Source organism: Schistocerca nitens, chromosome 4 (genome assembly GCF_023898315.1).
Source record: "Schistocerca nitens isolate TAMUIC-IGC-003100 chromosome 4, iqSchNite1.1, whole genome shotgun sequence".
NCBI classification, from domain to species: domain Eukaryota; kingdom Metazoa; phylum Arthropoda; class Insecta; order Orthoptera; family Acrididae; genus Schistocerca; species Schistocerca nitens.
Genome location: NC_064617.1, coordinates 870,257,566 through 870,273,154, shown reverse-complemented (window position 1 = coordinate 870,273,154; position 15,589 = coordinate 870,257,566). Strand labels below are relative to the sequence as shown.

General features: G+C 40.3%; 1 protein-coding gene across 1 annotated transcript in view; it reads left to right on the top strand.

Annotated features, from left to right (window-relative positions):
- The first annotated feature begins 6,269 nt into the window (after positions 1-6,269).
- LOC126253354 (palmitoyl-protein thioesterase 1) overlaps positions 6,270-15,589 on the top strand; it is a 46,283-nt gene continuing 36,963 nt past the window's right edge. The window contains exons 1-3 of the mRNA XM_049954626.1: positions 6,270-6,433; positions 6,523-6,632; positions 6,718-6,845. Of these exons, the coding sequence (XP_049810583.1) occupies positions 6,304-6,433; positions 6,523-6,632; positions 6,718-6,845 (368 nt within the window). The 5' untranslated portion in view covers positions 6,270-6,303. The remainder of the gene's footprint in view (positions 6,434-6,522; positions 6,633-6,717; positions 6,846-15,589) is intronic.

The following is a 15,589-nucleotide window of genomic DNA, read 5'->3' as shown; positions in this document are numbered from 1 at the left end:
AAAATTTAACATATCTAAAAATCTGCATAATTCTTTGACTGAAGAGAACTTAGGCATGTGCATTATTGTATTTACATTTTCCGTCAGGCGCAGACAACCAGGTGAAGGTATCTTGTCCACAAAAAGTGACTTCTGGCAGTCTGAAAACACACTTTGCTGTGTTAAGAACAATGCCATAATGTTGAAGGCGACTAAATAGGTCTTGCAGGTGTTGGCGGTATGGCTATTTGTCAACCAAGAACACTAGCACATCAGCTAGATACGCGTAGCAGAAAGGAAGGCCTTGAAGGATAGAATCTACAAATCTCTGCCAAGTCTGCCCCGCATTCCTCAAACTGAATGTCGTGAATATACTCTCAAAAAGTCCAAAAGCTCTTATAGTAGTTGTTTTCGGAATGTCCACCTCGGCCAGCCGTATTTGCGCATACGCCTTAGTACAATCCAGGACGCTAAAGATGATTTTGCCTTGCAGAACATGGTTGTAATCTCACAGCAATGGTGTGGGCTATCTATAAGGTACTGTTCTCGCATTTAGTGCATGGTAATCTCTGCAAATACGCCAAACCCCATTATTTTTAGTCACAAGGTGCAAAATGGGGGACCATGGACTGCTAGACAGTCTGATAACGTCTTCGCGCAAAATGATATTAAACTTTGCTTTCAGTATGTCGAGTCGATCAGGTACCAGATGACCTGGCGTGCACGAAATGGGAAGGCATCTGTAGTCTCTATATGGTGTTCCATATTGTGCAACTTCTGTTTTGAAGCGCTTGGCAGCCTGGTTGGATTTCGGTAATCGCAGAGCAGTGTACACACCATCTTCTGTCTGGACTAGCTTCGTACTGTGACAGGTGCTTCTGCAGTAGAACCCAGTGGCAGCAAGCCTGGTGACGCTGTCAACCAGCCAAACGTTTGACGCATCTGGCAGAAGGTTATGTGAGCCAAAAGATCAGCGCCAATGATCGCCTCTGGGACGCCTGCGATGATGAAGTTCCAGGTGACTTGGCGATGTAGTCCTAGATTCAGTTCCAAATTCTTCATACCATACATACATTAATGGCCATTAAAATTGCTACACCACGAAGGTGACATGCTACAGATGCGAAATTTAACCGACAGGAAGAAGATGCTGTGATACGCAAATGATTAGCTTTTCAGTGCATTCACTCAAGGTTGGCGCCAATGGCGACACCTACAACGTCCTGACATGAGGGAAACTTTCCAATCGATTTGTCATACACAAACAGCAGTTGACCACCGTTGCCTGGTGAAACATTGTTGTGATACCTCGTGTAAGGCGGAGAAATGCATACCATCACGTTTCCGACTTTGATAACGGTCGGATTGTAGCCTGTCGCGATTGCGGTTTGTCGTATCGTGACACTGCTGCTCGCGTTGGTCGAGATCCAATGACTGTTAGCAGAATATGGAATTAGTGGGTTCAGGAGAGTAGTACGGAACGCCGTGCTGGATCCCAAAGGCCTCGTATCACTACCAGTCGAGATGACAGGCATCTTATCCGCATGGCTGTAACGGATCGTGCAGCCATGTCTCGATCCCTCTGTCAACAGATGGGGACGTTTGCAAGAGAACAACCATCTGCACGAACAGTTCGACGACGTTTGCAGCAGCATGGACTATCAGCTCAGAGACCATGGCTGCGGTTACCCTTGATGCTGCATCACAGACTGGAGCGCCTGCGATGGTGTACTCAATGACGAACCTGGGTGCACGAATGGCAAAACGTCATTTTTTCGGATGAATCCAGGTTCTGTTTACAGCATCATGATGGTCGCATCCGTGTATGGTGGCATCGTGGTGAACGCACATTGGAAGCGTGTATTAGTCATCGCCATAGTGGCGTATCACCCGGCGTGATGGTATGGGGTGCCAATGGTTACACGTCTCGGTCACCTCTTGTTTGCATTGAAGGCACTTTGAACAATGGACGTTACATTTCAGATGTGTTACAACCCGTGGCTCTACCCTTCATTCGATCCCTGCGAAACCCTACATTTCAGCAGGATAATGCACGACCGCATGTTGCAGGTCCTGTACGGGCCTTTCTGGATACAGAAAATATTCGACTGCTGCTTGGCCAGCACATTCTCCAGATCTCTCACCAATTGAAAATGTCTGGTCAACTGTGGCCGAGCATCTGGCTCGTCACAATACGCAAGTCACTACTCTTGATGAACTGTGGTATCGTGTTGAAGCTGCATGGGCAGCTGTACCTGTACACGCCATCCAAGATCTGTTTGACTCGATGCCCAGGCGTATCAAGGCCGTTATTACGCCCAGAGGTGGTGGTTCTGGGTACTGATTTCTGAGGATCTATGCACCCAAATTGCGTGAAAATGTAATCACATGTCAGTTCTAGTATATTTGTCCAAAGAATACCCGTTTATTATCTGCATTTCTTCTTGGTGTAGCAATTTTAATGGCCAGTAGTGTAGTTGTTGTGTGTCGTTACGCAGAGTACAGTGGATGGCCTGCAGCGATACCTCCAAAATCTTGCGAGAATGCTCAAGTCAGATCCAGTATCAACAAGAAACTTCAAACCAGAATCGCGGTCATTAATAAACAGTCACTTCGATGACAAGCTGCCAGGTATTTCTGGAACTGCCAGTTGCGGGCATTTAGCATAACTGCAGGGAGTTGGGGTACGTTTCCTTGCTTTCTCTCTGAAACGACGATGGTATCAGCACACCAGCCGGTCTCTATGAGTTGACGTGGTACTGCTGGTAGACCGACTCCTAGAACGTCTGTGATAGCGCCTACGATCGTCCTCAGCACTGTTCTGTAACAATTATGTGCTGACCAGCGCGCTTAGTAGTTCCACCTCGGTCATGAGGGCATTATAATAGGTGGGGTTTTGTTACACAATCGATATCACACGAGGTACCGTCATCCTCGAAGACTCCGAAATTGGCAGCACAAGTGCAGCGGCTGTCCACAAACGCTACTGCAATGAGGCGCCACCAGATCTTGAAACTCGAGCGCTTGTAGAGCGCTTGTACAGCGACAATTTCAGTTACTCGCCAGTCACTCCCCATCTAGCCAGTATAGTCCACATCGACACCAACGGAGCCACTTGGCAGTACAGTGACTTACATCGCTATTCAGTGTTTACCCTACATCAGAGACGTTAACTCACAGCTAGAATAGTTAGCTTCATATAACTTTAACCTCAGTCCGGCACAACAGAACTATTGCATGGAGACTTACGACCGTGCATGTCAACGCCATCTATAGGCAAAGAATAGGATACTAGTATTAGCGAAAGAAACCAAGCGACATAAGCAGCAGTGGCATCCTGTACGTCAGTTGAACTATGAAGGTTGTATTCTATTCTTCAGTTGACCTGTAAATGTCAGCTGAAATTCAGAATACAAATTTAAAAACGTTTGTCACTTTTGCCACCTTCACTAGAACTAGTATCCTATTCTTCAGCTGATCTATATATGTCAGCTGAAATAAGTGGTACAAACTTTAGGTTTGTCGCTTTTTTCGCTTTCGCTAGTACTAGTATCCTATTCCTCATCTGACCTATATAGGTCAACTGAAGTACAGGATACAAATTTTACGTTTGTCGCTTTTCACGCCTTTTCTACTACTAGAATCCTGTTCTTCAGTTGATACTAGTACTAGCGAAAAGTCGACAAACATAAAATTTGTAAAGTGTAAACTTTGGTACTCCACGCCATTGTAACGTATATCGCTTTATACTAGAATTTTATACTGTGAAAAAATCGATATGTCACATTATGTTCGAAATGTGGATGTACATAGCATATGATGCATGTCCGCGATCTACTTTCTCTACACTACAATCAATGGTTTCTCAGCATTCGTCTATGCCAAGGTTACTAAATAATAAGGTTGGACGTAAGCGCTCTGCTCTGCCATTGGCTGGCCTAGTGACGTCAGCGTGGAAGCAAGCGCTCACGAGCAGACGACACGGCATGCGCGTTTACGTCAAGTTTTCGGCGGAAGATTTTGTTTATACCAGAATTGAGATGTCTAAACTGCTTTTCTGCTGCTAAAATATTACAGTTAAAACTGATGAGTTATATTCTTTCGCAGATTATGCCTTACACTTCGGTAAAATATCAGATCACAACGACACTGACATATACTTGAAATTCGAAACATCGGCTCAAATAAATCAGAAACTATTCACTTAATCGCATTGAAATGAATTTACTTTAAGAGCTCGAAGTTGCACACACTTGTTTGTAAGAACAGCATTCCTTCTTTCTAATGCCGCTATAGTATTCATCAAAGTAACTTTATCTGTGTCTGAAAAAAAAACTGTCATCTGTACATGTGCTCTTATTATGATGTTTCTTACTTGGTGACAGCTTTTCCAGAGATCTCTTATGTAGTTCTCGTTTCTTATACCGTTTGGTTCTGTCTTCTGTTGCGGGTGACACATTGACAGTCGCACTACTGCACGGCAAATTGCACGAAGGAACTGCATCTGGCTTGAGCATTCTTTTTTGGGGCAAATTAAGCAATTAAAACTGTAAATCCGTTAAGTAATCTGTTTCCGCGAAATGTCGAGAGCATATTTGTGCATGCGCAACATTTACACTGTCTTTCCTACAACATTTCGAAAACCATAGTTTTTGTAATGTTTCATTACGCGGGAAACTGTGATACATTACGTCAGTTCCCTTTGTGCTCCGGTTGTAGGAAAAACAACCCGTAACAGCACAGCCTGGCATTGTAAAAATTATTTGTCCCATTCACTTATAGTTTCTCCAATAAGAATTTCACAGGACGAACCCTAAACTATACAGTTGGCGAACACAATGTTGATCTCGCTGTCCACTATCGCTAACTATTTCAGTTCCGAATCAAATATCAATTACAGCAAAAACCGTAACACTCCCGAATTCCGAATGTTTCCCCTGTTGACTGAGTACCTCAGAAGAAAGAACTCAATCAATAATGCTCCTTCAAACACAACACGACAACAACAATCTCACACAATTCGAACTGTGTACTGTTTGGCACAGCTGCTTCCACTGTGACGTCATGCGCACAACTGAGAAAACACGTTGCTTTCTGCGCATCGATTTCTGCGCCCCCTGGTCTATGCTTTTAAATATTTGCAATGCATCATATGTGGTAACTTGTGATGTCATTGTTCAAAGCAGCTGTATCCCACTCTACAGTATCCCCCAGTTTACACATACCACTCCTTCTTTCACTATTCTTTGGCAACATCAACACTTATCAAGCATTGTAACACAGATTACACACTTAAAATAAAATTACATTTCTTAACACTCTTTACATTACACGAATTTTCGTTATTTACGAGCATCAAAAATGAGGCCTACAGGTCACCGCTTGATGTGTATGATATGACGTAAAAAGTTGTTTACTTTCGCCTCCAATAAGAACTTAGCACTCACTTTACAGCGGTATCCATTAATTAATCACAACAGAATAAAATTTTACCGTACGCAAACTGTATGTAAACCAACGACTATTGCGAAAGTTTCTAAATCAAACAACTTACGATTTACCCTACTTTCCGGAAATATGAACTTAATAGTGAACGGCCAAGCTCAAATTAAATTGTTAGAAAGAAAAACAAGCACTCAAACGGGATTCTCTCAGTTAACTGTGTCAGAACGCACGACTACAATCCGAACATACGATCTTTTGGCGTTTTCTGGACTAATACACAAAGGCAAGTGATACCTTTAATAGTAAACTCAAAAATGCTCTAATACCTAAGTAATTTGTAGTCCACTGTTATTACAATCTAAATACCATATCTTTACCAAAGCGCAAAAACTTGGACATCTCGCCTGGCGCAAGGTTTCTTTGACGTGTATCAACCATTTTAAAATTCAGTGTGCATACAAAGAGGATCAATCTTTTTTTATTGGCTTCTAGCATACAAACTTTTTAGCCACCACAAATAAATGTATTCACACATTTAACAAGGTAAAGGATCAACTCTTGATCGAGCAACAGCTGACTCAGACATTACGCGCAGCAGATTTGCGGCGATCACCGCGGTACACAAAATGCCTGCGCAGATATGATTTGCATCTAGAGACGAGCAATTTGTCTAAATGTTTGCCCATGTATCATAGTGGCGCAAAGCACAGTCCAAACGCTGCAAAGTTTCTGCGCAGATGGTATGTGACGAGATGCTTGGGCAAATAAATCTATGCAGGAGGTCCGACCATTAAAATAAAGCACGTCTCATACGACTTTATTATCTTTGTTAGCGTATGTAATGTTGTTATATCATTGGTCTGAAGCAACCTGCGGTAAATGTTTGTTTTGTTTTTGAAAGCCACAGTGACGCGAATTTTAAATATGTTGCTAATACTAGTAATAGTAGCGTCTTGCAACATTGTGTCTGGCACAACAATAAAACCAATTGTAATGTGGCATGGAATGGGTGAGAATAAATTTTCAGCTATTATTATCGAGCAAAATTAAGATATTTGTATAAATTGACGTTTCCCTTCTTTTGTAATTTTTTTCCAGGTGACAGCTGCTGTAACCCGATTAGCTTAGGGAGAATAAAATTAATAATCGAAGACACGTTTCCAGGTGTCTATGTGAAGAGTATCAAAATTGGGGCCAATATAATTGAGGTATGTTACGGCTTGTGTATTTGACACCTTTATTGTAAACAGATGGTACTTCACGACATTATTAAAATGAACGCTTTATCTCTAGGACACGGAAAACGGATTCTTTTTAAATGCAAATGTGCAAGTTGAAGAAGTGTGCAGTCAGCTAGCAAATGACAGTAAGCTAGCAGACGGATACAATGCGATAGGTTTCTCCCAAGGAGCGCAGTTTTTGTAAGTTATATCTCACCAAGAGCTAAGTTTTACAATTTTGATCGCAAAAAACTCGTTTAAATAATGTTTTAGTACGTAACACTCTTTGAACGATTCGGAAATATTTCTCTTGAGTCACTTCCGCATTGCAATATGTAATGTAATATTGATCACATACTCTTAACTTTGCAGGATAAACGAGAAAATTCAAATTGAATTGGATCATTATTAAAATGAAGACAAGTAAAAGAATCCCACAAGTTATAACGGAATGACTCATCATAAATGATAGCTCATTGGTGCTAGGGATTCCTAGTTCTTGCTCTTCAAAACAAAACCAAATTTACTACAGTCAAATAACCATGCTACATAGCTGGAATATGAAGTAGAATAGTTGACAACAATACTGGTGCTTAACAACTGTGGCCTGTATACTGTCATTTTTCTGGCCTGCACCCAGGATATTATTAATTCTTGTTCCAATATGCTAGTTGACAACCTTTCAGCCATTTCAAAATCTTGCAAGTGACTCACCTTGAGAGTAGTTGAAAAACTGTCGTTCGAAATATCGGAAGAAGAATTAAGAATATCATGGATGAATGCCCACAGGAAAACTTCAAAGTTATGACATGAGCGAAATATTTACCCAATAACTCTTGTTTGTTAAATGTATCTCAGAACTGCCGCAAAATGTAAGTGTAAACGCTTCTGGCGATGCTTTTCATGGTGAGCATTGGGGAGTACAAAGAGGTAAATTTTTTATGTGGTACATCACTGCAGTATAATACATGATTATATGATGAACAACCAAGATGAACAGGCACTTTCTGAGCATTACAGGTAAATTAAATAAAAATTTAGTTTCTACAGGGTATCATATAACTCTCTTGGCAAATGCCTCTGAGATTGTCTGAAATACTCCTCTGTGATAGAGACAAAGAGGAGATTGAGTCAATATTTAAATCACTGCAGACTAAGGACTCTCATGGATATGATTGAGTGCCTAGCATAATGTTAAAGTACCGTGCTGCACATGTTAGCTCTGTATTTAGCCGTATTTGTAATTTTTGCTTTAGGAATGGTCAGTTTCCTAAACGATTAAAGTACTCAGTAGTAAACCCATTTTATAAAAAGGGAGAAACGGATAATGTAGACAATTTTAGATCTACTTCTAGCCATCAGAGTTTGCTAAAGTTATTGAAAAGGCTGTGTATGTAAGGATAATTGATCATTTTATATCACACGATTTGATATCAAATGTACATTTCGGCTTTAGAAGTTGTTTAACAACTGAAAATGTTCGAACTCTATGCATATTTTTTGATTTAATTAAGGTGTTTGATTGTGTTGATCCCAAAATATTGCTCCAGAAGTTGGACCATTACGAAATACGGGGAGTAGCTCACAATTGGTTCATCTCTTACTTTAGCAACAGGCAGCAAAAGGTCGATATTCACAATGTTGAGAATGTCTGTGATGTGGGGTCTGAGTGGGGTATCGTCAAGTGGAGGGTGCCTCAGGGTTCAGTGTTGGGGCCACTCCTGTTCCTTATTTATATAAATGATATGTCCTCTTAGTATTACGGGTAACTCTAAAATATTTGTTTTTGCTGATGACACTAGCTTTGTAGTAAGGGATGTTGTGTGCAACATTTGCTCGGTTTCAAATAGTGCAGTTCATGACATAACTTCATGGCTTGTTGAAAATAAACTAACACTAAGCCACAGTAAGACTCAGTTTATACAGTTTGTAACACACAATTCAACAAAACATAACGTTTTAATTTCACAGAATGGGCATATGATTAGTGAAACTGAACAGTTCAAATTTCTAGGTGTTCAGATAGATTGTAAAGTGTCGTGGAAAGCCCACATTTAGGATCTTGTTCAAAGACTTAATGTTTGCATTTTTACTATTTGAACGGTATCTGAAGTGAGTGATTGTTCGACACGAAAATTAGTCTGCTTTGCTTATTTTCATTTGCTTATGTCGTATGGTATTATATTTTTGGGAAACTCTTCCCATTCTAAAAGTATATTTTTGACTCAGAAAAGGGCAGTTCAGGCAATAAGTGGTGTAAGTTCACGAACCTCTTGTCGACCCCTGTTCACAAGGCTGGGTATTTTGACATTGGCCTCTCTCTCTCTCTCAGTTAATACTCGGAAGTAATCAAACCTGCATTTGGACCGGACTTCCTTAACTCTCATGCAGAAAGATGTGCAGTAAACTTCTGCATCCATTTTCAATGAACTACCACTGGAATTCAAAAATCTTAGCAGTAATCCATGTGCTTTCAAATCGAAACTGATGAGTTTCCTCATGGGTCACTCCTATTCTGTCAAGGAGCTACTTGAAAAATTAAGCAGATTCTTGTTGTATTGTTGATTGCGTTTACTTAAACTTATGGATTGACTTTATTCGGGTTCATAAACATTTTATTTTTATCAGTTATTACTTTTATGTTGTAATTTCATGTACTGACATGTTCCATGAACTTGGAGAGTTGCTCCCAATTTGGTCCTACGAAACTTGACATGTAAATAAATAAATAAATAAATTCTACATTGGTACATATCTATCCAGTGCATGGTCAACTATTCTTTCAAATTTCCTGTCCATGCCCCTGCCTTTTGTTGAAAGCTTCAAGTTCCTCACTCGAGATTTGACATTGCTGATGTTTTATCTAGTGTACTGAACATATATATCTTTCTGCTTAGTTTAGCTGTCTTTTGTACTTTGATAATCATTGTTGCCACAACCATGTCTTGGTCACTGATACCAGTTGTAGTGTGGACATCCTCAAAAAGATCAGGTCTATTTGTTGCCATTAGATCCAATATATTTCCATTGTGAGTGGGGTTCCTAGCTATCTGTTCTAGGTAGTTTTCAGAGATGGCATTTAGTAATGTTCCACAGGATGCCTCATCACGCCCACCACTAACAAAACTGTGATTCTCTCAATTAATTCTTGGATGGTTAAAGTCTCCACCAATGATTGTAGCATGAGTGGGGAACTTACGTACAAGTGAACTGAGGTTTTCTCTAAAGTTTTAGGTTACATCAGGAGATGAGTCTGCTGGGTGATAGAAGGATCCAATTATAATTTTGTGCCTACCCCTCATACTGAGTGTTGCCCAAACAATCTCACTTGCAGCTTCAATTTCTGTCTTGATGGATTTCAGTTTCTTGTCTACTGCAACAAATACATCACCTCCACCTCCCATTTACCTATCCTTTCGATACACACTCAATTTTTACCAAAAATCTCACTGCTGTCAATTTCTGATTTCAACCAGCTTCCTAAGCTAATAGTATGTGAGCTTCACTGTTTTTTATGAGCCCTTCGAACTCTGGCCCTTTGTTGTCAATAGTTCAGCAGTTTACCCTTAGTATTATCATCATCTGGATTGTATGGAGAGTTGCCTAATCTAAAAAAAACTCTTGTGTGCACCCCATGCATAATCAGCTACCTGAGTAGCAGCCTCTTATGTATAGTGCACACCTAGCCTATTTAGGGGGACTCTAAAGTTCTCAACCCTGTGTTGCAAGTCCAGGAAGTTGCAGCCTAGCTTATCCCAGAACCTTTGAAGTCTCTGGTTCAGTCCTTCCACTCGACGCAGAACCAAAGGGTACAGTCAATTCAGGGGACAATGCTGCAAATTGTGAGATTTGTAGAAACTCCTCGCACTAGGTTGGCCTTCTCAACTGACTCTGCCACTCACTGGAATGACCCAAAAATGACCTTGTAGCCCAGACGGCAGGCATCATTTGTTCCATTGTGCCACAATCTGCAGTTGGTTCCACCCTGTTCCCTCAGTGGCTGCCGGAATAGCCTCTTGAATGAGGCCTCCAGGCATACACAGAGTGCACCTGGTGTCATTTCCTGCCCCTTGCTGCCATTTCCCCAAGGGATACCAGCATTCATTGTACATTTGAACTGCTGATGTTTAATAGACTCCTATCTTTTTGTGTTTGCCTTCTGTTGACATCGTACGAAACAGATTTCCCCAAAATAGGTGAAATGAGGCCTACTGGCTCAGTTTCAGTGAAAGACAGACAGATTCTTTCAAAGAAGATTAAAATAGTTGCTTTTAGACATCTAAAAATTGTTATACTGCACCAGTGAAAACTTGAGAAACATACTAAAGTGGTTTAGATAATGAATATGTGTATTCAGATAGTGGAAAGTCAAGGTTGGAGTATCAGCAATCTAAGGATAAGATAGATTGCTTCTTACTTTAAAGATGACACATTAAGTTACAGAAAGGCACAATGAAAAGACATTTACACATTAACCATCTCTGTCAACTCGGACCCACGTCAGAGGTGCATGAGGTGTGCTTGATTGTGTGAATGAATGTGTGTGCATTTCTGATGAAGACTGTGGCTGAAAGGTAATTTGTAAGTGTCTTTTCGTTGTGCCCTTTTACAACTTAACATGTCAGTAAGTGACATACCTAACAACATTCCTACAATATATATATATTGTGAATGTTTTTGTGCAGTAGCAAAATGACTTCTTTATTCCAACCTCATAGTGCAGCTTAAATTCCAAATTCAAGGACAAGTAAATACCACATAGTCACTGTTCCCACCATCACCAGATATTTGAAACCCAAGTTGTGCTATTCGTTGATGAAATCCAGAAACCTTAGGTTGTGGAGCTCATGTTCGTACTGTGTTTCTTGACATCTCGAAAACCTTTGACACAGTTGCACACTGTTGTGTAGTCAACAAAATACATACGTGTGGAATATCTGCACAGAAATGCCATTGGATTGAAGACTTCTGGTGAACAGAACCCAGGCACTGTGAGAATCGAAGGGGATGTCTGGTGCACCTTTAGGTAGTTTATTAGTGTGACTACTGTTCATGGCTTGTAATGCATAAGTACAGGGATATGGCCTGGTGGATAACACCTGTAGCCTTATGAGGTTATTACAGATGATGCAATAGTGTGCAAGGAGGTTATTTCTAATACACATAAAATTAAATAAAAGATTTAATATCATTCACTATGCTGCTGCCGATCATTCACTGTAATCAGGAAAAGTGCACTTATGATGTTGAGAGCTGTTGTTGTGCTGATGTTGGTAACTACTCACGTGGTGAACAATGGGAACTGAATGCAACAAATAGTGAGTTGGTTGTCAATAGTGAATCAGAATGCTCAGCCATAATTTTCTATGGTCGATAAATAAAGGTAGCTACTATTTTGTACTATTTTAAAATTTAATGACATTGTCACAATTTTTGTAAAAATTGAATATAAGACTGACTTGTATGCTACAGCAATGATGAATATTTATCTTGGGCTACACTACGTAGCAATCTGTTACAACAATTATATTGTCATGTTCAGATTTGTTGGCTTTGCCAGCCCACAAGTAGATTGTCACATTCCTACATAACCTAGGTCTCATGCTAACTGTAGGCCAGTCTGTCTGTCTTTCATTCACATTTATTGGCTTCTCCAGCTCATGACCACACTGTTACATTCCCAAACTTGGTCTTCACTACAGGTCAGTTTACAAGCACATCTAGTTGTTTCCATTCACCAAATAATACAAAAATCCGTAACTAGCTACAAAATTCATTATAACCAGATCATCAAAAGTTATTGTGGTGCTCTCCATGTCAAAAACTATCAATTGGGATCTTATGCCAAAAGATTCAGCAATTTTTTATTGCCTATTATGTATTATCGCTCTTTTGACTATGACCATTGTCAGTGAATTACCAACATCCGCAAGCAATGTTTTTGTTGTTGTGGTCTTCAGTCCTGAGACTGGTTTGATGCAGCTCTCCATGCTACTCTATCCTGTGCAAGCATCTTCATCTCCCAGTACCTACTGCAACCTACATCATTCTGAATCTGCTTAGTGTATTGATCTCTTGGTCTCCCTCTACGATTTTTACCCTCCACGCTGCCCTCCAATGCTAAATTTGTGATCCCTTGATGCCTCAAAACATGTCCTACCAACCGATTCCTTCTTCTAGTCAAGTTGTGCCACAAACTTCTTCTCCCCAATCCTATTCAATACCTCCTCATTAGTTATGTGATCTACCCACCTTATCTTCAGCATTCTTCTGTAGCACCACATTTCGAAAGCTTCTATTCTCTTCTTGTCCAAACTATTTATCGTCCATGTTTCACTTCCATACATGGCTACACTCCATACAAATACTTTCAGAAACGACTTCCTGACACTTAAATCTATACTCGATGTTAACCAATTTCTCTTCTTCAGAAACGCTTTCCTTGCCATTGCCAGTCTACATTTTATATCCTCTCTACTTCGACCATCATCAGTTATTTTACTCCCTAAATAGCAAAACTCCTTTACTACTTTAAGTGTCTCATTTCCTAATCTAATCCCCTCAGCATCACCCGATTTAATTTGACTACATTCCATTATCCTCGTTTTGCTTTTGTTGATGTTCATCTTATATCCTCCCCTTTCAAGACACTGTCCATTCCGTTCAACTGCTCTTCCAAGTCCTTTGCTGTCTCTGACAGAATTACAATGTCATCGGCGAACCTCAAAGTTTTTACTTCTTCTCCATGAATATTAATACCTACTCCGAATTTTTCTTTTGTTTCCTTTACTGCTTGCTCAATATACAGATTGAATAACATCGGGGAGAGGCTACAACCCTGTCTCACTCCTTTCCCAACCACTGCTTCCCTTTCATGCCCCTCGACTCTTATAACTGCCATCTGGTTTCTGTAAAAATTGTAAATAGCCTTTCGCTCCTTGTATTTTACCCCTGCCACCTTCAGAATTTGAAAGAGAGTATTCCAGTCAACATTGTCAAAAGCTTTCTCTAAGTCTACAAATGCTAGAAATGTAGGTTTGCCCTTCCTTAATCTAGCTTCTAAGACAAGTCAGAGGGTCAGTATTGCCTCACGTGTTCCAACATTTCTACGGAATCCAAACTGATCTTCCCCGAGGTCGGCTTCTACTAGTTTTTCTCAATCGTCTGTAAAGAATTCGCGTTAGTATTTTGCAGCTGTGACTTATTAAACTGATAGTTCGGTAATTTTCACATCTGTCAACACCTGTTTTCTTTGTGATTGGAATTATTATATTCTTCTTGAAGTGTGAGGGTATTTCGCCTGTCTCATACATCTTGCTCACCAGATGGTAGAGTTTTGTCATGACTGACTCTCCCAAGGCCATCAGTAGTTCTAATGGAATGTTGTCTACTCCCGGGGCCTTGTTTCGACTCAGGTCTTTCAGTGCTCTGTCAAACTCTTCATGTAGTATCTTATCTCCCATTTCATCTTCATCTACATCCTCTTCCATTTCCATAATATTGCCCTCAAGTACATCGCCCTTGTATAAACCCTCTATATACTCCTTCCACCTTTCTGCCTTCCCTTCTTTGCTTAGAACTGGGTTGCCATCTGAGCTCTTGATATTCATACAAGTGGTTCTCTTCTCTCCAAAGGTCTCTTTAATTTTCCTGTAGGCAGTATCTATCTTACCCCTAGTGAGACAAGCCTCTACATCCTTACATTTGTCCTCTAGCCATCCCTGCTTAGCCATTTTGCACTTCCTGCCGATCTCATTTTTGAGACATTTGTATTCCTTTTTGCCTGCTTCATTTACTGCATTTTTATATTTTCTCCTTTCATCAATTAAATTCAATATTTCTTCTGTTACCCAAGGATTTCTATTAGCCCTCGTCTTTTTACCTACTTGATCCTCTGCTGCCTTCACTACTTCATCCCTCAGAGCTACCCATTCTTCTTCTACTGTATTTCTTTCCCCCATTCCTGTCAATTGTTCCCTTATGCTCTCCCTGAAACACTCTACAACCTCTGGTTCTTTCAGTTTATCCAGGTCCCATCTCCTTAAATTCCCACCTTTTTGCAGTTTCTTCAGTTTCAATCTGCAGTTCATAACCAATAGATTGTGGTCAGAATCCACATCTGCCCCTGGAAATGTCTTACAATTTAAAACCTGGTTCCTAAATCTCTGTCTTACCATTATATAATCTATCTGATACCTTTTAGTATCTCCAGGATTCTTCCAGGTATACAACCTTCTTTTATGATTCTTGAACCAAGTGTTAGCTATGATTAAGTTATGCTCTGTGCAAAATTCTACAAGGCGGCTTCCTCTTTCATTTCTTCCCCCCCCCCCCCCCCCCCAATCCATATTCACCTACTATGTTTCCTTCTCTCCCTTTTCTTACTGACGAATTCCAGTCACCCATGACTATTAAATTTTCGTCTCCCTTCACCACCTGAATAATTTCTTTTATCTCGTCATACATTTCATCAATTTCTTCATCATCTGAAGAGCTGGTTGGCATATAAACTTGTACTACTGTAGTAGGCATGGGCTTTGTGTCTATCTTGGCCACAATAATGCGTTCACTATACTGTTTGTAGTAGCTAACCCGCACTCCTATTTTTTTATTCATTATGAAACCTACTCCTGCATTACCCCTATTTGATTTTGTATTTATAAATCTGTAATCACCTGACCAAAAGTCTTGTTCCTCCTGCCACCGAACTTCACTAACTCCCACTATATCTAACTTTAACCTATCCATTTCCCTTTTTAAATTTTCTAACCTACCTGCCCGATTAAGGGCAATGTAAGAGGCACAAACAACATAAGTGCACTTTAGCCACAAGGGGGAACTATCACAAACTTTGGCTGGGAGTGTAATTGCAATTACGATAGATGTTGCTTACAAAATGCTCATTCAACCAATTCTTGACTACTGTTCCTGAGTCAGAGACCCTT